Genomic DNA, 26,101 nt, shown 5'->3' on the forward strand with positions numbered 1-26,101 from the left:
TTGTCTTAATTTCCTGGAGCAGAATGTTGTAAGTTGGGTTATTGTTAAATAAGCAAGCAAAACCTCCTAGCATCTAGGAGTAATAAGGTAACTTTTGCCCCGTAATGTGAGTTCGTGTCATTTATTATTTTAAAAACCTCAACTCTTTACCATGTAATGTAATATTTTTTTCTTATTGAAAATTCTTTAATCTTTCAGTGTTGAAGGTCATAACTTATTCTTACCATTGAACAAACTGATTGGTCTTTATTGAAGTTTATGTTCTCACCACTAATTTCACCTGAAATTACAGCTTAAATAAATAATCTTTTGCACAGTTTTCTCTGTTAATAGCAAGAGGAGTTTTATCACCTGTATTTGAAAATGTACTATCTGTAATGTGTAGAGGCTATGGCAGGATAGTGATTTTACTATCACTTGATGACAAATTCCTTGCCAGCAGTTGGTGACAATACTGCTGTCTAAGACAAGAGTTCCAATCTGTGGTTTAATTAATCATTTGTTAGCTTTGTATTTATAATATTCCAAATAATGTGCTATGCAAAAGATCTCATTTTACAGGAAGTGCCAAGAATAGATTTCAAGAATACGCATATGAACATTTTTAATGATAAATAGGGTGGATGGTATTTGCCATAGCATTGAGATGTCACAATATTGACAGATTAAGAACATAGGACTTCAATTTACGTTTTATAATGTGGGGTTTTGTTGTTTTTAAAGTAACACTCAAAATAATTGGTTTCAGCAAAAAAATTAAAAAGTGCTTTTAGTGAACAGATAGCAGCAATTATATGAAGTTCTTACTAAATTAGTCAGGGGAAAGAAATAATGCTTGCTATTTCTTGTTCTCCCTCTAGTGCATCAAAATTTCTCTGGCAGACTGTCATCTGGCAGGATTAAGTGTAGGATAACGGTTGTATTGTGACTAATGCACAAAAATATCAGACACTAGCTAAATATTTGCAGAGGGCCGACTGGTAAGACATTTACCATAGTTTGTTACGCTGAATGACATGCTGCTTGACACAATGAAATTTTTGAAATATGGTCATTAGTCAAATGTCCAGACTAGAGAAAGAATCTCTTTAAAACCATTCTGTTCTCAGTGATGAACATAATAGACAAATTCTGATCCTCCTAGAGTGCATACAAGCATTTCTGTTGCTGCTGTGCTATTTACATATCACAAATAACTCTGTATTTGCAGTGGTATAATGAAGATATCACTCATCAACTTAGCTCTTGTTAAGGTGTTAGCCTGCACTGCATTTTAGTAGTCATTTGTGAAAAAGAATGACTGACAGAGGATGAGGATGTTGAAACCAAGATAAAATAAAGCATAAGAGCATATAATGACAGTTTAAGGGTCAGCATTTAATTGAATGTAAGATAAGAAGAGATAGCTTCCTTCTTTCACATCATGATGCCTCTTTGTTCATTTACGTTGTATATCTTGAAATTTTAGACTTGGCTCAGCATTATTTTTTAGCAGCTGAGACCCTTTATTTGCAGGATTGATGGTTTCATGGTTGTATGTGACCTTTAAAAATTAATTACCTGGCTACAGTTGTTTGGATAATCACTTTTGAGGAGGGTTTGCATGAAAAACTTTGTGTTGGAGAAAATGCTGTGAAACCTAGTCAAACACATTGTTTCACAAAGCTTGGATTAAAAAGCAAATAAGCCAAATAGCACATTTGCACCCAGTTTCGACAGACTGGCAGAGATTTAAAGACTAAGGCCAGGCCTTGGTTTTAATTATTCACTTTAAAATCCTAGTAGAAAAGCAAAGAATAAGGTTTGTCATCAGTGTTTATTTCATAGATGAAAAGCTAATTCATAGCCTGAAATCACACGTGTGTACACACACGTGTGTGTGTAATGACTTGCTGTTGTGGCTTGAGGTTGAATACCAGGAAGGTGTAAATTTCATTAATACTAGACTTTGCTATAAATAAGATTTTGAGTCCTCAGCCTGAATCTTCCTGAGCAAAAGCATCAAGAATGCAGGTTTATTACAAGTATTGAAATGTGGAAAGGAATACACACTACTTGTGTAGCATAGCAGCAGTAGTAATGTAATTATAGTCTTAAATGTATAAGGACATACTTGAATGCATTTTAGTTGGGGTCAGCAAAGGCTTTCCACAAAACTACTGACACCTCTCTCAAAATCATGGGCCAGGAGGCTGAGGCAGGTGTCCTGTCTCATCTCACACCTCCATGTTTGCAGCCAGCTCTTAAATAACCTTGTTTGTAGGCTGCTCTGGCTTCATCTTGTAGCTGATTTCTCCCCTCTTCCTGCACCCCTATGCGAGGCTACTCAAGAGTTCTGCTCCTATGGCTACTGGACACTTTCTTCTAAATTTTCCTATTTAAATTTATTTCCAAACTCTTTTTACCATGGTGCTTCACGCATGAGTTTGTAGGTTGCAGATGGACGGAATCTTGCACAGGACTTTGTTTTACCTCAATATTCCTCCTACTGGAAATTCCGTACTTTGTATGTGTTAATAGTGGATTTGCCATTTATGTCTTGTATTCATCCTGTCACTGACTGTGTATACCCAACCCTCTTCCTCTTCTGTCAGCTTGTGGTTGCTGACACTCCAGTTTATGTCAGAGGTGTGTACAGTTTATGTCAGAGCCCTAAATACTAAACCTTAAACAATACTTTCAAATCCCTTCTATTCTTATTCCAGTCCTCAAACTCTGCTAGTGTTCCTGAGCAACATTTCTGTTCATGGATGATAGCACCCTATTTTGTGTTACAAGCCCTGGTAGTCCATACCAGTTCAACCATGCAATAACATTTTCTTAACCTTAGCATTCAAAGTGAGTGTAGAATTCAAAACCAGTAGAGAGTTGCATTATATTCAGTTTTTCCAATATGGAATATCCATGTCTTCACATGGAATGTTAATATAAACATGTGTGTCTCAGGTATTAAATAAATAGTGGATTATGAAAGCAGTGTGAGAAATCACAAATCTGGCACTGAATTACATAAAACAGCTTCCAAGGAGAGAAAACCATTACTACTACCGTTGTTCTCATTATTATGGTGGGGTGTTTTTTTCTCAATTTTTGATGCTTTGTGTCTGAAAATTACTCTGGTTTATGGTTTGCAATTTAAGGTTTGATAAATGAAGAGCTTCTTTCTGCTTGAAACTTTGTATTTAGTCTTTAATAGTGATAGGGGTTTTTTTCTGAATTCTGTAGTACTAGTAGTTCAAAATCTGGCAGACCTGGATGCTGGAGAAAGAGCTCAATGAGAGTATAACTCTTCCGGCTAGGAAGGTGGGCTTTCTGAGAGAAGCTTGTCATCCCGGCCACAAATAAACTTTACTAACCTGAAAAGAGCATCTGCATTATTAAAACAAAACCAAAGAAACTAAAATTCTGACGTTTGGGCCAAGAGGAGCTCAGAAATGAGCCTGCTTGTACTTAGTCTCTGACTGGTTCTGCACGAGATAAAAACTGGAGAGTGAATCCCTGTGCCAGTGCACCTGAAAAGAGATACCTATTCTACAACTTGCAGTTTTGAAAGTGCTGTATCAGATTAGTAGATCAATGCTTTCATCTATGGAAATCTTACCTGAGACTGTCATTTAGAGATGTCTTACACTAGGGTCATTTTCCTGTGCTCTTTGCTCTCTATGGTTTCTACATGTAGGCTGGTAATACTCGTGTAGTTCTACTTTACAGAAAAATAGTATCAATACAGTTCTACCAAAACCTCTCAATGGCTGCTAAAATAATCTTTTTTTGTAAGTATATGCAATTTTTTGTGAGGTGGTAATGGTATAAAGCTCTTGCTGATATGACCTAAATTTCACTTACTAATAATGTGACTGTCTCAAAATCATTAACTATTCTGCCCTGTCACAAAATAGTGTATCCCATGTTTTATAGAAGAAAAAAAACTATATTGGAAATGTGGTATTGGTAAACGTTTCCAAGTATGTGTTCACCCAGGAAGAAATAGTGCCCTGCTACTATGAATCCAATTTTATGATCATTGGGGGGGGGGGGGTTGGGGGGTGGCGGAGGAATTATAACTAATGTTTAAAACACACATAAGAATTGCAATAGATTTCTTTGTGTAGTAAAGAAGTATTGTGTAGCTTTGAAAAGAAAGTGATTTCTTTTATCTGTAAACCTCTCATGAATCAAGGCTATTACCTGCCTGAGGGCCCTGGTCAGTGTAATCCTGAGAAGTTAAAATTACTCCATTTTAATACACTTTCTGTTTACTGGTCCTCTAATACAAGTGTGTGTAAGGGTTTCAATTAAAGCGAGTTTGTGGTAGTTTTATTTCACAGCTATCCACCCACAACTATATCTGAATTTCCTTCCACACTGCAGGTTTTAAAACAGCTTTTGCATGGTAACAGCTTTTGGCTACTGTAGAATTCTTACTGTGTCTAATTCCAAGAGTAAACCTGAGTTTACTCTTCATGCTGTTAGTTTTTGCTTGAAAATAAAATGTTCCTTTTCCCTGGTTTACCAGCGTAGCATTATGCTCATCTTTTCCCCAAAAGTTGTCTGTTTTCTTGAGCAAGTCTAGGTGTATATTTCACCACCAGCATTCTATTTCTGCCAGCTTGTGCACCAGCTTTGAGTTCTTTATTTCTTACAGTGTTATCTTACAGAAATTATTGTTATTTTGTTCAGTGACTGAAATTTACTTGGTGCTCTTGAAGTAACGGAGTACTGTTTAAACCTTTAAGACTGACCTCGAAGTCTAGTGGTTCATATACTACCCTCTGGTCACTGAGGTGCTTTCCCAAGTGATACAAATGTATGCAGGTGGATTTATTCAGTTTAATATAGTGCCATTACCATGCTGTGGACCCAGAAATAAAATAACAGAGTCCTACAGTGTCACTCTCAACAGATCTTGTTTATATATAACTTGACAGTGAAAATAAGAAGATGAGAAGGTATAGCAATTCTGGACTTAAAAAATTACATTTGGCATGATTGAAAACTGGGTAAAAGTAATAACCAAGGGTTGTTTTTTTTTCTGTCTGTCTTTTGGTAGGTTTATCTGATACTCCTTCTGTTGTCATTTTTCTCTTGGCATGTCAGGCTTTTGGGATACTAAGGATGTCAGGATTTCCTTCTAATTTGAACTCTAGATGTGAAGCTGGTAATAGATCATTCAGTAGTAGATCTGTCACTGGTTATGTATTGAGTCTGCTTCCATATATTTTTTGTTCTTTAAAATGTGAATCAACTTGATAAAGGGAAATTTTCCGAGTGCCCTATTGCATTGGCAGAGCCAATACTATTTTTTAAAATAGTTCATAATCATGAAAGTTTTGCGTGTTTCATCGTTCAGTGTTTTGTTGATATGAGTAAACTTGCTTTTGATGTTTTATTTAGTGTCCTTCATACAGCCATGTTAATTGTGCTTTTTTTGCTAAGTTATTTATGATAAAATTCAGAACTTCAGCATGAAGCCTATTTTTGTAAAATAATCTGTTTGGTAAGTGGGAAGGAGGAAATAAATGTCAAGACCTGGACTGTGTAGAAAATTGCTCTTGTCATATGTTAAACAATGTTTTTTGATAGAGTTGCTCACATATGATTGAAAAAACCATTACCCAAAACCTGTGTTACCAAAACAGATTCTTTTAGCTGTGGGTACATTACAGTACATACAGTATAGACTTTAAGTCATAGACTGGCCCAAATCACTCATGTTTGAGGATTTATGGGGAAAAAAAAAAAGAATCAATGGAGAGAAAGAGAGAAGAGAATTCGGAGAGCCTATTAAGAGAGGAGGCTAAAAATAAAAGTTACTTTTTTCCCCCAAGATATATAACCGAAGGATAAAAATTTAAGTGTTGTGAAAGTCTTATGTGCTGAATGAAGTGTAAATGTATTTACCTAATATTGTCGGGATTAACTTTTCTTTGTTGAGAAGATGGGTTGATATCATGTCTCTAAGAACAACTTCTTGCTATCCACCTACAGGCAAAACCCAGACACACCTAAGAAAACATCACAACAGTAGAAAAGGATAGCAAATTACCATAATGCAAATGTGTATTTTCATGTAATAAACTGGTATTACTTAAATGACTAGAAGGAAGAGACAGTGGCGTATGAGATAATGCCACATAACAAGTAGCACATTAGGACCACTTAATTTTTCCTGTAGTGTAGGATCTTGGGCTGATTGATAGAATTGAGAAGTGACACATTCAAAACTGGAAAGAGGTGTTCTTTCCCTCCCAGAGCACTTAGCTGACTTGGAGCACTCTTTTATGTAAGTGTAGCAATAAAAATCACCAGGATTCTGAAGCCTCTTACTCCCGCTGACAAAGTATTAAGCCCTTTTGAGGGCCTACTAGTTCTGCTGCGTCTGATGTGAAAGTGGGAGGGTAAGCATATGAGTATTTCTGGACAATGAGGAGAAGTAGTAGAAAAACTTGTTTTAAAAGTAGAAAACCTTTTGGTTCTAAAAACCTAGGCATCTGTTCTCATCATCTAAAGGTTTCTTGTAAGGCACTTTTGCTAGCAGCAATGACACAATATTTAAATACCTAAGTACCAACTTTAAAAGTCAGTGTTTTAACTAAAGCAGGGCTATTCTGAACTCGTACAAAGCTGTCTGACACTATTTTGTTTTAGTTTGCATTTAGTAACCAGTGCAGTGCTAGAACAGGACTGGTATTTGTAGACATGATCTTAGACCAAATTATAAGTTTGACATTAATAACAAAGTTACTAACCATAAAAGAGAATAACCCCTTTTCTACATTTTTTCCCTCAGACACCTGAGGAGCTAGAAGATGTATCTGACCTTGAAGAAGACCATGATGCACGTAGTCGTACAAGTATTCAGACCGAAGGGAAAACTGACAGGGTATGTATTACACCTGTTGATTTTAAAAGCAGTTTGATGAGGGGAAAAGTGCTACTTCGTTACTTTTTCTATGAAGCCACTTAAATTCATGCAGTGAATCATTAAAAAATTTTTTCAACACAATAGTTTTCTCAAAATATGCAGAGGGCACAGAAGAAATGCGTATGACCTGGAAGAGAAACATACAGTGTAAGTTGTGAACATGTAAATTACAAAAATACTTACACTTGCTGAATGAATTTCTAACAGGTTACAGTTTTTTAAATGTATCTTGGTCTAATAGAAGCTTGGTTAATAAGGAATTTTGTGTATCTGGGTCTTACTGAAGTGTGCAATGCATATTGACTAAAAATAACATCTACATGAGAAAGTTCCTATGCACAGAAGAGAAAGGGATACATTTGCAATCTTAGCCACGGCACTGCCTGAGTTACACACTTTTCCTGCTGTGTTCATGTGTGAACCTGTTCTATAGTTTACTGCTTAACTAGTGAATTAATGAGGAAGTACGAAGGACTTAATACAGTATTTGACAATTTCTGTATTTCTGGAAGTTCTGAATCTGATTTTCCTGTTGTATCATCATTTAACCTGAGGACTTTCACTGTATTACTGGGTTTTGTGTATTGTTTACATTCAAACATTTTAAAGAGCCTGAGAACATTTTTCAGATAGCAGAAAATTTCTTAGTAAAAAATTAATGCTTAGCAAATATTGGTCTTTATTTTTTTTTCACTTTAGATAATGTTTCAGCAAAACTGAACCCTGTTCACAGCTTTCTGAGGTGGAAAGATCCACGGGGCCAGAAATGTCTACTTCATTACTTGTTTGCTCCATACCTAGAGCAATAACAGATCTCTCACACTTGATTGATTCTAGTATTGTTCCCATAATGGAAATTATAAATGATAGAATTAGTTGGTAAAAAGCAAAACTTTTCAATATAAAAAGAATTATGTCAAGAAAATGGTATTTCAATTCATATCAGTTTTTCAGGAAACACTTTTTTTTTTTAAATTCAACAAACACAAATATTTTATTTATTAAGACACTAAATACCAGTGAAAAAACACTAACCAAAATGAATGATGTTCACTTGTGTTGCCTGTGTGCATATCAATTATTTTTTAATTAACTGTCAGTTGATTCTTAAAACATGTGAAAAATCTCACAACTGTATGTGTAAGATCACCTCATGTAATCTTATTACTCAATCAGCGTAATTGGCAGTTAAAATGTGCTAGCTGCCCTTTTCAATTTAAATCACTCTTTGTAAATGTTAGCACATTCTCTGCACATTACAGGCTAAAATTTCTATATTAATTAAGAAAGGGAAGGTTTTCCTTGAAAATGCTCTCAATATAAGATGCTACGATTCTTTTTGGAACAGGTACATACGGTGTGCTTGCATATTTTCATAAATATCCCATAATGAATGCAGTTGAAGTTTTTTTTCTTGCTGGGAAAACAGAAGTAGTAGTTTGTAGATGTTTACTATCACAATGTAGTAACAAAAGATCTGCTAAAGCTTTAAAAGACCACATTTTCACACATGGCCTTCCAGAATGAGTAGTAAACCAGAGTACTTCTTTAAATGGAATGTTTTTTGAAAAGAAAACCATAAATAACACATACTTCCAGATGACTAAGCAAGAAGCACATGTTGAAAACTGTTGTAGGTAGGGAGTGGCTATCAAGAATCAGAAGCGTAAGATATTGTGGTGGAGAGAGATCTCTGGGATATGCTTTTCCTTGTAGTACATGCATAATGCATAATCTGCACTGTTGGTGAATTTGGTGAGGAGGTGGAAAGGACTGTTATTTCTAGATAAATTATGGTTAATCCATCTCAAAAAAACAGTATTTTAACACTATAGGATGTACATTTCTATTTTTTCTTCCATTTCTCCCCCAAATAATACAGCTACTGTAAATGTTCCTTTTGGGAGGATCTAGATAGCAGTCATTGCTTAAAGCCTGATTCTATAACTATACTGGGGAATAATTTTCTTAGATTTGAGTTCGTGCTATCAGGGCCATAAATGCCAGACACATTACCCCCCAAATTAATAGAAAATTACAGCTTTGATACTAAACTAGATACATACCCTCTCAAACTAAATCAACATATTGACAGAAACCCTCGTGTATTTTTTTAAAAGAAATGTTTGAACAAATCTGTTTGCTGCTACAGCAAATGTGAAGAATGATTTAAGACCTCTTTGTTTGGACTGCTATTCAGTATTGATATTTGAAGATTTATACCTACATCTGTTTAGCAATATGAAGAATCTGTATAGGGAAGATAGATCTTAAGATTTAAGCAAGGATTGTTTTGGTTTCTCTTCTGCAGCATATTTCTGTTATTGTGAGGCTTTTGCATGCAGTGGTAACACCAAGAACGACTGTTCCAGAAGCGATATGTCAAGATCGTAGAGTAACCTTTTTTCCTCCTTGAGTTCTTCCTCTTGAGCATTTCAGCTACAGTAATTCAATTTTATTTATATATGTCTCTCTCACTACCAGTTCTGTGTAACAGTACTCTTGATTCTTCTTGCTTTGTCAAGAGTGTTGTATTTTCTCCCGTGTCACATCTCTCACTGCTCCAACAGGGAACTAGTACCTATGAAAGCATCTTTTTTTCTTTCTCTTTTTATCACAACGTATAAAGCGTGTAAAACCAGATGTGACGTGCATATGCCACCTGTAACAAAGGCTGCATCTTAACTAGCAAATGTAACTTTCCTTATGTAGGAAGAATTCATATATTATTAATTATAACTTCTTCAGAATCTTTCTCTCTATGAAGAGAGTATAGATTAGTGGTGAGATAGCAGGTCTGAGATTTGACCTTGCATTTATGTTCCTGACTGCAAGTATATAGGTAATCTTGGAAACGTTAGTTAATTGATCTTTCCCTCAGATAATTCCATATCTCTTAAGAAGAATATGATAGTGCTTATGGCACTGGCTCACACTGTGGGATGCAGGTTAACTTGGGCAACATGCTGTGATCTCTCTGTGTAATTAAACTGGATAGCAATACTGATTATTATTTGTAGGGCAGGTTTTTATCCTTGAAGAAAATCCTTAGGACTGAATCCTTAGCTACTATAAAAACAAGTACTGCTTGAGGATCCATGGGCTAGCACAGTTTTTCTCAGCTCAAAGTTAGATCTTCCTCTAGTTGTTGTGTCTAATTTGTGTAGTTACTCTGTAAGCTTGTAACACAATAATTTTACTTGAGGAAATTTATGCCATCGTGATCAGTATATTTCTAGTGAGGAATGTAGTAGCTTACTATCATATAATTTTGCATTGAAGAGAAGGTCAAGTAAGAATTTGCCCAGTTAATTTTCATACTTGGAAGACAGTGTACATTTTGATGACAGGAGGAAGTTTATTTTAAGTATTTAAAGTTACTAAATTAGGGAAGAGAAAAACTTAGCTTAATATCAGAGTTACTGCTACAGGTTAGATGTTCATATTGAAGAAGGGGCAAAATGTTTTATCTCTTAGAGATGACAAGAGCAGAAATGCTTTCAGGCAGCCACCCATCCACATTTTTTTCCTCAGAGTTCAGGAGACAGTTTTGTAAATACATAGAAAAAAATACCTGAGATCAGATCTTCTTTCATTCAGATTTGTTGCATACTATGTTCACACAACAATTCATGGCTGATGAGGAATTGACTCTGCATGTATTATTGTGAATCCAGGCTGAATTATTTTACTGTTTTATTTGTATTGCATCTTAAATACAGCAATCATTAATATGTCTAAAAATATATTTAGCCTTTAAAAGAGGCCATATAAATGTCTTGCCAAACTCTATAAGAAGAGAGACTAGACATAGAAGCAAACACTGAGAACACCTATTGATGCTCACATTAAAAAATACTTAGGAAGGAAGTTGATTTGCTACCAAATGGATTAGCTATTCTTACACAACTAACAAATACTTTACATCTAAGTGTCTACATTTAAAAAAATGCTGCTGTACGTTAATAAGAAGTGTGTACTATATTGTTAATAAAAAAGCCAAGTCTAGAATATTTTGTAAGTTTTAACACACAGAGGCTTGCAATCCTGATGCTAAGAATTCAAGCATAATGCAAATTAACTACTGTAAATTTGAGTATGTTTTATGAATAGTAATTTTGACACTTAATACATGGGAATAGATTCTCTGTCGGGAGTCATGGTCTGTCAAAAGCACTAAATTTCCTTGCTGATCTTAAGTTACCTCAAATATCAGTAAAGGGAAGAGATGATGTTAATGGAGGACTCGCAGTTGTAGCAGTATAATATTATATACTATTACAATTTAGGACTGGAAAGAACCTCAAGTAGTCGACTAATCAAGCCATTTTTCCCAAGGTAGAATAAATATACTTCTTCCTGACATCAAATATGTATAAGAGCAATTGCATTGCTGTGTCTATTTAGCTCATTACTGGAATTGATTGCTTATTGGAAAGTTTTTTCTTTATACCTCACACATTGCAATTGAGCATATTAGTACTAGTCTTACCCACAGTGCACACAGAAGATATGAGATTTCCTTTCTTTATGTATAATTTTTTTTGTAATTGTAGATCCTTGTTCTATGTCCTCTGTGCTTTCTAAACTCCAGATGAAATAACTCCAGAATGCTTCGTTTAGCTTTTAAGGTAGTGGTTTCTCTGCGTCTTTTTCTCTCTTTTGGATGCTCTTCAGCTGGGTAATTACTTATTTAATTTTGCACCCACACTATTTATATTGTAAAATGCATTATGCCAGCTGTGGTGTCAACCAGCACTGCTGTAAGGTTTACAAGGTTTTCTTCTGTATGCATACTTGAGAAGGAGTTCTGTGTGAGGTTTACCTTTTTGCCAAATGTACATTTTGATCAGCTACAAATCCCCACCCACAGAACCACTGATAACTGTTTTTGTCTCGGTTCCATGTGTATATTGGTGATTTTTCTTAGGTGAAAAATATTGTACTTGTTTCAGCTGAAATACGTTCTGTTATTTTTTTAGATCAGTTCTCAAGTTTCTGAAGATTGCTTTGAATCGAAAACCAGGCCTCTTACACTGCAGACATGTGATGTGTACTCCTGGTTCTGTCACCCATGCCATTAGTGAAAATACTGAATAATGCCAGGGTCAGGGCACATCCTTTCAGAATTTCACCTGATGGATCCCTCCAATTTGGGATGTGTTTTTATAAGTATTCTGTGAGCAGTTTTCTAAGCAGTATCACATGCACCCAATGGCAATTACATCTAGATCATATTTCCCTAGATTATTTATGAGGCTGACATGAGAACCAGTGACAAAACCCTTGTGAAGCCCAGATTTATGACATGTTGCTTCTTCATGTATAGGCCTACTACTCTGGGACAGAGAAATTAGAATAATATGACAAAATTATCTCATCTTGGTCAACCTTTTTGGTGAAGGCTGATGCAAGAACAGTATCAAAGATTTTGTTCTATTATCTTCCAATACCTGTACCTCTTTATCCAATTATATGGTATCTAAGAATACACAGGAACTGACTTTGCAGCACAAATTAGGCTTTTCTGAACTTGTTCAAAGAATGCTGGACTTGAGCAGGCATGCTACAATTCTTAAAATTGGGAGAAGATAACTGGTGACAGCAGGTAGTAAACTTAAAAAATTCAGCGTCTCCCAACTGTCAGTACCAAACACCCATGCAGTTCATCTTTAGGGAACATGCTGTATATTCACTTTGCCATGAATTACTGAATGTCCACCATGCTCTTTCACCTCTTTATCCAAACTTGAACAATTACTGACTCAGTAGAAAAAGTAGGACATTTTGTAAATGGTAGTGGACACATTTTACTCACTTTACCAGAGTCACTTTTGACTCTGCTGTATTGAAGAAATGTACTTGCATACTGGCTTTCAAAACACATCTGTATAGTAGTCTTTTTAAGTGCCTGTCTTAATTCTCACCTTCCTGATAGAACAGGCTCAGCTTATGTGCGCATGTTTTAGAACAGTGATCTACAAAGTTTGTTCAAGAATAAACAATTAAAGGTCAGAATTGGAACTGTTTTTAACCAGTTTGATTGAAATATTTTACTGTCCTTTGAGTGATTTGGAGGGGTATTGTTCACTTCCAAATGTTCAGCTGACTGCAGCAAAGGAGCAAGAAAATAAGTGAGAGAGATTCTTGTGGCTTCTGAGTCTGTGGTGGAATGAAAAACAGCTCTCAACTAAGGCAAAGCAAGGACATGAATCAGGTCTTTTTGGATCTATGCCATTATCTTATAACTACAGTATGTGAAGAGCATGTTGTTTTGTGTTCTTGCCTGTAAAAGCTCTGAGAAGTTTTCATCTGCTCCATCAGGAGAGTGATGTTTGTTTTCTTTGTAACCTACAAAATTGTAGAAAAACAGAGTTTTCTTCTTTGCTTTTCTATAGTTATGTGACACACTGCAGCCTACAAAGGAGGAAGCGTTAAATAATCTTCAAAGGGAGGTTCTTCCCTGTTCAAAGAATATCTGGCTTGCCTCTGTCTCAGACAGAAGGAGTTTTCCATAACAAACAACTGCTTGAATGTATTGTACTCCTCTCTGTTGCTTTTCTTTCCTTCCTGCCTCTCTGTAAGTGGTAAGAATTTTGGTGGTGTGCGTCTGGCCTTTTTTTTTTCTGTTTTTTTTTAGGGGATCAGGAAAGAAAAAAAATGTGTCAGTCTAAGACTTGGAGAGAATAATCATACGTTTATGTGAATGTTGATTCCTTAGAGTGTAGCTAGAGACAAAGGTAGGCAAAAGTCCAGTTCTTTGGGTTTAGGTCTCGTTGGCAAGTAATTGGCCAGTGAAAGAAGAGTCAAGATCTTCACCAAGTATACACCCTGTGTGTCCTCTGTTCTTACAGTTATGTGGACAATTTGTTCTGATCTTAAAATTTCAGTATCTGCGATAGTGAATTGACTGAAACTTGGAAGGGGCTGAAATGAAAAGAAACACCAATCTCACATGGGAAGTCAAGCTGCAAATGGGACAATGCAAATAACTCCAGTGTTGGGGATTCCCAGCTACTGGCAATAAATAGCCTTCTGGAGTTACTTCAAGGAAATAAAAGAAAAAAGAAATCCACTTATTCTGTAACAGAAGAATGAAAAAACCCCAAAAATTTACCTTCTCACATAGTTTTAACTCTGTTATCTGCTACTGCAATAAAAAACATTCTGTCTTAGAAGTAATGAAAAAATTATTTTCTCCTGGTGTACAAAATAAACCTGCACTCACGTAATAGCAGTCATTAAATTTAGATCTTCATTTCACATTTACCATTATGTTGTCTGTTTTGATAAAAGAAATCATACCTGCACTTAAAAGGCTGTGTATACAATTATTTTAGTTTGTTGCTGTACATGGTTTTAAAGCAGTATGAGGAAAATGAAAGAAAAGTCAAGGTCAGTATAGTTTCCTTTGCCCTTTTGTTTCAGTGGATAATGTTTCTCATTCTACCTGAAACACGCTGTTGTTGGCGCATAGCAGGATACTGTATGTCACAGTTCACTCATTAAAATGTCATCTTTCCTGTGGTTTCCAGATGTAGGGCTGTGTTCTTGAGCTCACAGTTATTGAAGCTGGGGGTTAGGAAATAGCATAAGCATCCACCACAAATTAGATTATAAAAAGGGGTACTTCTGTTTTCTTGACTCTGTAGCCCAACTCTTATTTTTGTCTGTTTCATACCTTTCCCACCAAGCTTGTCCTACAGCCATGAGGAAAGTGTTTTGTGGTCTTCTCTGGTGTGTTTTAGTTTTGTATTTTTTTAACAAAACAGGAAAAGTATTCCTTAAAATAGTTACACTTTCATTTCCAGTAATTCATATAAATGGAAAATTAGCCTTGTGACAGAGGAAATCCAGCATAAATAAAATCTTGGAAATGACATGGCTTGAAAAACATATGCACTACGTATTAAACTGAATACCTGTTTAATTATAAGTAATTCAGCCACTGCCTTAAGCCTCCATTTTATGGATGGTAGATAATGTTTTATAAACAAGAATAAGTCAGAAGGTATTTATTGTTTAATTGCAGCATAATTACAGTGTCTTAATAGTTGCTGTGTGTAACTGAGTTCCAGATGGCCTGTGGTGCAAGAGGTGGACCAGTTCAGAGAGAAGGTGCTAGATAAAAAAACAGACCAGAAGGTCTCCTCACTGCCTGTGGTAGAAGATATTATGAAGGACCAGGACTGTCATATGGCCACATAATATCTTAGCCCCTGTCTGCTTCCTAGCCCGATTCTGGCACAGGTAGTGTATCTGACTCTTGTCTGGAGCAGGATGATGATCTTGCTTGTGAAGAATAAGTAGTAAAATATTTCTCCCACCATGTGCATTTTCATAAGTCATTTCACTCTTTATATATTAAATATTTCACGAATGCTTAAATGTAGGAAGAATACATGGCATTCAGTATACATTGAATGTTAATTCCATAGTGTGAACCTGCACAAAACACACGGCTCCTCTAGCTATACTAAACCTTTATTTGAAACAATTTTAGCCAATGGAGTATTTGCACAGTCCAGTCTAAAGCTGCAACCAAGTACAGGGCTTTGTCCTGCCTGAGCCGAGTTTGGCTATGGCTTTATTTGAATGTTGGATGTTTCCTACTGTTGTTCAAGATACTTTTTTGGTAACCTTATTCTCGTACTGATTTCTGACAAGTTCATCTATTTGTTTATCGTCTTCAAAGACAGAAGATGCATATTTGAACAATTCAGTCTTTCTTGGTTCTTGATATGTAGGACCTTGTCAGGAGAGAGGGCAAGCATACCTGAAAGTTTTAGGGCAACTAAACCTTTTCATTTATTCTTTTGTACCTGAAAGAATATTGCATTTTGTAACTTGCATATATACGCATTGTACTTAAAAACACTTAGGCTCCTTCATCTCTTAAGAAAAAGGAAAATCTATCAGTCATACTTCAAAAAGGGTCTTTTGAAGAATTTATTATTCTTTTTCGTGCTACTTTATTGTTTTCATGGACACAGCTGTCCCCATTACACTAAGGTAGTTTATTTGGCCTAACCCAATGATAGCATATAGATTTTTGAAATTCAGAAGTGCTCAGGCTGGAACAGTTGGCTCAGGCCACAGTGTGTTTAAACTATATATTTTATAGTATGCAGTGATTTTGCTTAATAAAAAAAAAAAAACGCTCTGACGTAAACATTTTGCAAATCCGATTATTTCATGTTTCAGGCCAAGATGACTCAGTTGCCAGAGGCTGAAAAGGAAAAGATAGCTGAGCAAGTGGCTGACTTCAAAAAAGTCAAGAGTAAGCTTGATGCAGAGATTGAAATTTGGGACGATACCAGCAATGACATCATTGTTTTGGCCAAGAGGATGTGTGTGATTATGATGGAGATGACTGACTTCACAAGGTAATTATGCAAAAAAAAAAAAAGGTCTTCAATATTTTTAAATGTTGGAGGCCACTGTCATATTGTTACAGCAGAAGATACTGAGTTTCTAATGTCAGGTGACAGCATCTTTACAAAACTGAGTGGCTAAGCTAATGTAGTTAGCTTTACCACACTAGCTATTAGTACAGAAAAGTTGGAAGGGAAGCTTGAAGTTTTGAACTATACTTGTCAATAATTTATATTTTTTTCTTTGTCCTCTCTCCAGTCTGTAATTCCAAGTTCTTGCACATGGAAGAAATAAAAGATTCTGACATTTTGTATTTGTTATATTAAAAGCCACTCACACAAATAGTAGATTTCCATATTTGAGTCACTTGTTACCTAAGCTGTTTTCTTTTACCTTCAAATGTATTACCTTGCATTCATTTTTATTTAATCTCAATGAGTGCTTTCCAAAGCTGTAGTTTTTCAAGGTTGTCTTGGTGTCTTAGTGTGTTCGTGTGTATGTATTGTCCTGAACATTTATGCAACAGTAATATATTTGACTAAAACCAAGTTAACACTGGTATGAAGATATCTCATCATTCAGAAAGAAGGTAATGGGAATGATGATGACATAAAACATTGATGTGAATGCCTCATGTTGTTAACAAAAATACTTCAGGATAACTTCAGCGAATGCCAGTGATAATCAGTGATTGCTCAGCAGAAGTTAGAACTGATGTAAAGAGTAACCATCTGAAGTAGCTTATTACAGCTTAGCTTCATTGTTTGATTATAGAGGCAGATGCATCTGCTTTTTTCTTGAGTCTTGGCAAAAGGGACCTGCAGACCCTCATTTGAAACAGTTCTTATCCTACTGAATATTCATGAGCAAGTCCTCTGCAGATAGACACTACACTAGGCTACTGTAATTTTAAGTAACATATATTTTCCCAGCTTTCTTTAAACTTTGTATGTACTACATGACATAAGCTTACTGAAACTTGGTGATGAGCCTTGCTGCGGTGAACTATCCTATAAATCATTGTCATAGAAAACACATACTTGACAGATGGAAAAGTCATGGAACGAGCAGAAATTATTGTTGGAAGTTTGTAGCAGCTACCAGCAGCTGCTGATCTGTGGTATGAACATGATAATCAGGCCTGATTATGCAAAACTGGTTATACTGATTACTGGAATGTGTTAAAAATTATGTAAAAATACCGTATTACTTGCAGTAGTAAGCTTTTGCCCTGACAGGCAGAGGTGGAGGCAGTGCATAGCAAGGATTTGCTCTGCTGAAGGTGTAGCCCCCTGTTCCCATTTGAATTGCACCAGACTTGTTACTTGTGGGGGATAACACCTGAAGTTCCTGCTAATTTCATTCTTTGTTCACTGAAGAAATGAGGGTTTGGTAGAGGTTTCTTTCCTGACTTTGCTGAAAATGAACGGGGTTATAGTTCTTGTTTCTTTAGGGGAGCTACAGTGAGTAAGGCAAAAAGAATGAGTGTGAAATTGTTCCTATATTGCTATGGCTTCAACGGCAAAGGAATTCTGCAAAGCTGAGAAACAAATGAGGTATCAGTGGGTCTGCTGATGTTTTCTGCCTGTCTTAAGCCTATAGCTGCAGCCCGACTCCTGTCCTTACAAGATACCATCTTGGCTTGGCTCTGCTAGCTTCCCCAGTGGCTGACCAGAAGCCTGTACTTCTCCCTCTGGCCATATGCAGGAATGAGCAAAGCCTGGGTGATGGTTCCCTTGTGCTTTCACTTACCCTCTTCTGAATATGCAGGAGAGGTGCTTTGTCAGTTCTCTGTTCAAAGGGCTAGTTGTTCTCAAGAGCATCTTACTGGGTTAGGACCTATCCAAAGAGAGTATCTGCATCTCCTTTGAATGCCTGCTGTGCAGAACTGTAGAGAATAGGGCTTTGTTTGGTTTTCTGATACCTTAGGGATTCCCTGGAGATAGCAGGACATTTGGGGTTTTTTTTTTGGCTGGAAGAGGTTTAAACTTTTCACCTTGCAGAGTTCTAGGCTATAAATTATTGGGAATTGTGGGAGATACTTTAACACTTATCACATGGATACTTCCCCTGTGCAGAAGAGGACTTTGCTTAGTTAACGTTTAAGGGATTCCAATTGCTGTTCCAAAAGATGCATACATATATATTTGTTTGTTAAATATTCATTGGATAGTTTGAGGATAGGAAGATGAGAATTAGGTTCCTGCTTTCCACAAAGCCATCATTTCTATAGTCCACACAGTGTACACTGTTTCCTAGCAGTTAATGACATTTCTTAGCAAGAGGTGGCAATAGACACGGATCTATATTTCTGTGCACTGAAGTCAGACCCAAATTCTGCCAATGTGTGGTGAGTGTCAGTTGGTTATGTTATGGAGAAGAGAAAACAGAATTTCAGTCCGAGGTTCAGCTTTTGAAAGGGTCTGTTTCCTTGGCAAGGATGTGATGTAAGTATTCCTCTGTTCATAATTTTTGATACTGGCCATCTTAGACGACATTATGAAGAGCATTTTTTTCTGTGTGTAGTTCACATTTTGAATTAATTAACTCCCATTTATCTGCATGTCACACTGTCTAACAGTGCAGTGTGTGTAATGTGATGATTGCTGAAGATGTATTCAAGTGCTGTGATGTTCAGTTAGTTGCACCTAAAGTACCTTTGTAGTCTTAGATGTCTTGACATCTGAAATGCCATAGCTGTACAAGGACCATTACTGACTTGAAAACTCAGTCTAAAACTTATGCCTACTGGTTTCAGCATAGAAGTTGTTCATTTTGGGTTCGAGCTTCCACTTTTCCAGCAGTGATAGGTCTGTCCTGCCATGTTAAAAGAGTAGATTCTGTCTTGGTAATGAATGAGTTTTATTCCTTTAAATTGAGCTTTTAATTGAGCGTAATTCCTGGAAAGAATCTATATAAACATAGACCAGTCAAATAATTTAACTTGCTGCTTAGGGTTCAGTGTATGCGACGTTGTTTCATTGTATTGATGGGTGGTATCTAAATGAAAGATCAGAACCGGCATCTGAACAAGCAGACTTGTAGGGGAGTAAGAGGAGGCTAGTTTGAATTTGGCCATAGGATCTATCTGGGAAGCAGATACTGTCCACTTAATGTAGTTATAAATCTTGTCTTGTGAACCAGTTGGTTCACCCCAAACAAAAGAGAAATTACAAAGATTTGACATTAAAGAAAACACAGTTTCATGGAACAAGGAACTCTGAAGCACCTATGAACAACTACAGAGGGTACAGCCAGCATATATGACTTAAGAAATATGAGTTGTCGTAAGCAAGACTGGTTACAATTTTTTAAGCAATTAATTCAAAGCTGTCCTCTGACTTTCAGAGTTACTGTTTTTCAAAGCTGTATTGTTACAGAATTGTTATGGACAAGTAGCTAATGAACAGGCTTGGATTCATCATCGATTCAGTGTTCCAAATGCACTCCTTTTTCCTCTCAAAAAGAATTTTTTTTTCCTAAATTTTCTAACCTTTTTCAAATTACAGTATTGGTATGAAAACCTGGCAAGGCTTTTCAAATAACTGTTTATTTATGTATTTAGCTCACATACAGGCATGAATTGTGTTTTTAAACACATGAAAAAGTATGTGTTTAAACTACTACTATACAGTAGTCTCTATTCTCTGCCACTATTTGGAATGCACAGCAGGTGGAATTACCTGTAAAAAGAGTGGAAAAGTGAAAGAATAGGAATTTTGGTATGTATAAACATACAGGTGTGCTTACAAAATTTGAATTTATTTTCTTCCTTGGGTCTTGTCACATATTCCCAGTGCAAAAGCATGAATATTTACTGACTGAAAATGTGTAAGTTCAAAAAGAAGTTAGAGCTTTTAATTTTATGGGAAAAATGTATTTGATCACAAGGGTCAGTCGCATGTCAGCGTTCTGCCCCTTTAGCTGTGTCTTCTGTAGAGGTAAATAGCAAGAAATTGCCTTATCTGCTGTGATAATTTTAATAACATTGTGGTGAAAATACTCTTAATTTCTCTGCTGATTGGCTAAAAATGTACAAGAAAAATCCTGGTGTTGTGGGTTTCTATTTTCTCTAAGCTTTATGTGTAAATGGAACAGGATTATTTTTTTCCATTGCCACAGCATATTTGTAGTTAAGGTGGTATTTACCGTTGAACAGACACAAATTACTTTTTGCTCATACAAAGGAATGTGTGTCTAATTCAAGCAGTGCTTAGGATAAGAACACTGCATATTGGGACAGTAGCAATAGGAAAGATGCTACTGTGTCCTCAGATGAGATTCAGACATACAAGGCAGAGCTTGCTGCCATGTTGGAGGTGATTTTAGAGATAAGCCAGGGGGAGACCAGCTCTGGTAACTGACTCCTGCTGTGCTGTTTCACAGCATGTCCTAATGGCACACAGTCCATGGATTCAGGATTCACAGTATTTGGTTGAAGTCTCTAGGACAATCCCATTCAGTTTTCTGTGGGATAAACAGTAAATGAGAGTCTCTGGGCTTTTACCCTAACCCATTTTGTAGGTTTGTTCAGATTCCAAATGGGGCCGTATGAACAATTTCTTAAAAAAAAAGAAAAAATAAAAAAATAAAATATGCAGCTCTTAGCAAACTGAAAATCGTATATTTGTTTCTAAAATGGCACAATATCAGACTTACAGAAAAAGCAGTAAAAATAGAAAAACAAATTAACAATGCTTGCAAAAATAAATCTAGAAGTGTCATTCCCCAAAAGCTGCTCCCCCCCCATCCTTATAGTAAGCCTAAATATAATTCTGCTTATACCTCTAGTACTTCCAAGGACTGCAGCTTAGCCTAAACTTTTCTCTGTAGTACTCTTGGTTAATACCAAGTGCATCTGCCTGGTCTAGCAAGTCTCCTCACCTGCTAGCAGTCACAGCCTTCAGCCTTAATTCATCTGCTTTCCCTAGTCTTTTAGTCTTTGCTTGGGAAAGCAAGAGAGGAGACCTGAAAGAATATGGGAAATCAAGATGGCAGTTCTGTCATTACTGGGATTTGAAGAGAACATGGGACAAAAAGATGAGGATGGAAGAGGCGAGAAGAACGATTCTATTCCTATCAAGTTTATCCATGAAGATTTTTACCATCACTCACTATTTGTTTTACCTTTCCTGGTGTCCGTTTCCACTTCAGTTACCCATAATCCTCCTAGTTTCCCTTCAGCAGCCAGATGCTTCTGAAATACTACGGAGCTTTTCCATTGCACCCTAAAACTCACTGACTTCCTTGCCTTTTTCTAGACTGTCCTAGCCCTCAGATTTCTGTCAGTTCCATCCAGCTTCTCTCATCCCTATGGAAATCGCTCACATGGTCCTGACCCTCCTACTCAGTCCTCTCCCTGGTCACCAACCCAGTTTGTCATTGCCACAGAAATTAATGGCAACATTGTTATTAAAAACCCTGAATTGACTAAGTGCCATTACATATGCAGTTCAACTTCAGATATGTGTAAAATTTTCCCCTTTCCCTCCCTGCATTGCTCATATCAGAGAATTGATAAGTCAGCACTATTTCATTAAGCAGTCTGGGATGCTTTTGAGAGTCCATAGCTACACTTACGTTTGCATCATAAGATGCAAATGAGAACAAGCAACTTTCACTTTAAAAATTAATTTCATCAAAAATAACCCAAAGATTGAAGGTTATAAACTTTTTGTCAACAGTGGTGTTGTCCAGCTGAGCCATCAGAAAGGACAGAGTTACTTTAGACAGAATTACTTTGGTCAAAGTAGGTGAATCCTCCTTGGGACAATATCTTAAGAGCAACTTTTAATAGAGTTAATTATATAAAAATGTTCTTTAAGATAAATTTATTTCTAAAGCAAGTATAGTTTTATCGTATTTTTATTTTATCATATATGCTTTGATAGACAGAACCACCAGGACTTACTTGTTATGACGTAGTGTAGATTAAGCAGATAAATTTTACTGTTAAAATAAGCTGCAGAATTGCATTAGTTACAGTAGTGTAAATGTTATTTAAGATTTTGCAGTACTTGCAGGATACTGATTGTCCTGCCAGAACTACATGTAATAGCCTCAGGCAGTTGTTACCCTCAAGTAGAAACATAGTCTCTCAGATTTGTGATGAATTGTTGAGATGTGTCAAGTGAAATTGTACCCTGTAACACAGAATCAGCTGATACTGCTCATTCTTCCTGAATGTCACAGAGCTTCTAAAATGTATACAAATTCAACTTTCACAAATAACTGAGGAATTTGAAGGCAAAAATTCTTTATCTATCCTCCTGCCCATCTCAAAAGGTATTGACTGAGTCTGGCATGGTACTACTGTGTCTTTATTAATGATATTTTATAGAATACAGTAGTGCATGTTATACTTATATGAATGTTCTTTTACAACTTTTGTATTAAAAATAGTTTCAACTGATTCCTAAATACATAGACCCGCAAATATTTAATTAGAAATGGCAATCACTACTATGGTGGCCTCAGTATAATTCTAAAAGGTAAGCCCTAAATGTTCATCCTCCGATAGTAAAATTTCTAAAATATATATATATATACAAAAATATAGTAGGGTTTTTTATACAACCATGTATTTCAAAGTGTAAAACTTGTGGAATGAAGTCAGAACCAAAAGAGAAACCTTTTAAACAACAACAAAAAAAGTTTGGCTTCATTACTCAAAGTATTAATCAAAGTATTTAGATAGCCAATTTCCCTGCAAGTTGAGTGGATTTTTACCTGCTATAGTATGCATAATTAATGTTAATAGTACTATTATTAAACAAACATGGTATATCATGGATGTATGGTATCTTTTTGTTAGGAATTACAAAGTCAGAGTTTACTTTTAGACAGTGACAAAAACAGGTTCTAAATAGATAAACAATATGCAGCTAAAGAGAAGTTAGGTGATAAGCGTAACAAATACAATGTTAAGATGCTTGCTATTTTGCATATTAATGAAGCATATTAAATACTCATAGACCAATGCAGCGAACAGCTAATGACCAAAATAATGAGCATAACATTGCTTTCTTTCCTCTGCAATATTACTGTGAAAAATACAGCTAAACACCGTACAACTACCTTCAGTAAACAATTTTTTGCTATTGCTCATAACTGGACTAGAGATACTAAAGGGAATGGATAAACTAAAGTTCCATGTGAACATCAAAGTAGGAGCATGGTCAGTACATATGCATGCCTATATGCATTGACTTTGTTTTAAATCTGCATTTTTGCAGCCTCCTTTCTCTTTTGCATGATCTCTGTTGTTCCTTTAATCACAACCTTTTTACACACTTCTGTTCTCATCTCTGCTGCATCAAACCACTTGCCTTTACTGTCAGAAGCTTTTAAGCACACATCTTTTCTTTCATCTCTTACTCAGTATTGCTGCTGTCTCCAGTCAGCTTATAACATTTGTAATACCACCCTATTCCTTTAACACCTACTAGGTTTCCTTTTTTCAAACAGGTGCTTTCAGTGCTGTACTGTGAAAGCTCATTATTCTCCTTTACATCACAAAAACACTCCAGGTTGAGAAATGGATGCTGACAGGCATGTTAGTTTGCTGGGGTCACTTGCTATCCAGCAGTCCAGTCTCATCTCATTGCTTATGAGTTTTCTTCCTACCAACACCAGAAAAAAAATAATGAGGCTAAAAGGCACCTTTGAAGACCATCTAGTCCAGCCTCTTCAAAGCAGACTGATTGCTATATTAGATCAGCTTGCTTAGGGTGTGGTCCGTTAAAGCTTGGAAAATTCCTAGGACTGGAGATTCCAGTATGTCAGACCTCTCTGTTCAACCTGTACGTGTTTCACAGTAAAGAATTCTTCCATCTTCATCTAACCGGAATTTTCTAGCTCCACTTTGTGTCCCATGCACCTTATTTTTTTTACTGTGCATCTCTGAGGAAGAAGTCAGTGGCCTCTACATCTTCCTCTTCGGTTAGCAGAAGAACGCAGATTAGACCCTCCTTTGCCTTCTTTTCTTGAGGCTTTAAAGCTTTGTTTCCTCCGCCTCTGCTCTATACATCATGTGCTTCAGCCCCAAACCTCTGGACTCTCCTCCATTTGTCAGTGTCTCTGTAGTGCTGAGGGTCCAGTATTGGACAGAAGATTCAAGTTGCAGCCTTGCAATGGCCAAGTATAGGGCTATCACTTCTCTCAGCCTCTTGGCTATGTTTTTAGTAATGCCACCTGTGATATGGTTTGCCTTCACTGTGCAAGGGCACACTGCTGCCTTATGTTAGGTCATTTTATGCAAAGTTATTACCTAACTGGTTAGTTCTGCCTCTGCGCTGGTGTGTGGAGCTGTTCCATTCCAGGTACAGGAACATGTCTTTTATTTTGTTGAACTTTAAAAGACTCTTCAGCTCATTCTTCCAACTTGCTGAAGTCCTTAATGGCAGCCCATCCATTCAAGTATAAAACACTACCTCCAGTTGGTATCACCTGCAGACTTCTGACAGTGTGTTCTGTCCCATCTTCCAGGTCATTGATGGAGCTGTTAAACTGCATTGGCCCCACTATCACCCACTGAACAACATGACTCCTCAGTTAAACTTTGAACCATTGACCATTACACTGTTGAGACCAACAATCCAGCCAGCCTGCTCTGTAGCTAACCTGCTCTGTAGTCCACCTATTTAGCCATGTCTCTCCAGCTTGCATGCAAGGATAGTGTAGGAGTCCCAAAAGCTTTGTTAAGATGATCAGCATCCACTGTCCCCACATCCACAGAACTAACCATTTCATCACAGAAGGCAGTTTGTTTGGTAGACCCACAATTTGCCCTTTGCCCTTCCTAATCATATTCCTGTCCTCAAAATGCCTTCCATGAGGACGTGCTCCATAATATCCCCTGGGACTGAGGCTTATCTTAGCGTGTAGGCCTGCAGATGCTCCTAACTTTTTGAAGATTAATTTGAAGACCGGCTTGGAGCTGTCTGTTGTTTCTTCTTCTATGTTAGTGTGCAAGTTCTTCGGTGGCAGGTGCCTAGCATGTACTCTAGTGGGTCCAGGACATCTTCAGGTTCATGGTAGTAATTACTGTGATATCTGATGAGTAGCTTCTGCTTTTTTGAACATGTAGTCACATATTATTGTCACTGTTCCTTCCCAGTCTTTCAAGTTCATTGTAAAATTTTAAGTTACAAATGTGTTACTGGAAACTGAAAGCTTCTAGAATACAGCAGGTACTTGAGTTCTACCCATGAATGCTATTAACTTTCAAATTATTCAGTTAACATATGATATAATTTGCCTGGTAACTCTTTAGTTACTAAACTTCTGCATAGGCAGTTGCTTACGAATACTGATCTACTTGTGAAACTGCCAGTTCTGGAAAGAAAGCAAGCTGATCTTTGAGTTTCAGTGTAAGGCTTTAATGGAAGAGATTGGTTTGGGGTAAGCTAATTCCACAAAATTTGTAGGAACTTTTTTACTACTGAATCACCGTTGGATCTGTGTGAGCTGAGGTTTTCTCCACTGTATGGGCAGGATAGACTTCTGAGTCCCTGAAATTGTTCTCTGAGAGTGCAGTCGTACTGGGAAGGTGCAAGCTCTTCAGCAAATGGTCAGGAGAGAACAATGTTGTGTAGTATTTTTGCCTTCTCTTAGTGACCAAACTACATTGTGGATATCTGTCTATACTACAAGCCTGTGTAATGGTTTCACTCTTGTTCTAATTGCCTCTTTCCTTGAAAGTGTGTGGCATTCAGTTTGGTCTTTTATTTAAGAACTTTTTTGAAAAAGACACTTTCTTTGTGTTTGTGCAACTTTTCATTTCTTTGGCTCAAAATTGAA

General features: G+C 36.6%; 1 protein-coding gene across 3 annotated transcripts in view; it reads left to right on the plus strand.

Moving 5' to 3' along the window:
• Nucleotides 1–26,101, plus strand: part of CTNNA3 (catenin alpha 3) — a 509,885-nt gene that overhangs the window by 433,568 nt on the left and 50,216 nt on the right. For all 3 annotated transcript variants that reach the window (XM_040606308.1, XM_040606309.1, XM_040606311.1), the window contains 2 exons: nt 6,791–6,883; nt 16,130–16,311. In XM_040606308.1, coding sequence (XP_040462242.1) covers nt 6,791–6,883; nt 16,130–16,311 — 275 coding nt within the window. The remainder of the gene's footprint in view (nt 1–6,790; nt 6,884–16,129; nt 16,312–26,101) is intronic.

The sequence above is a fragment of the Falco naumanni genome, chromosome 9 (assembly GCF_017639655.2).
Source record: "Falco naumanni isolate bFalNau1 chromosome 9, bFalNau1.pat, whole genome shotgun sequence".
NCBI classification, from domain to species: domain Eukaryota; kingdom Metazoa; phylum Chordata; class Aves; order Falconiformes; family Falconidae; genus Falco; species Falco naumanni.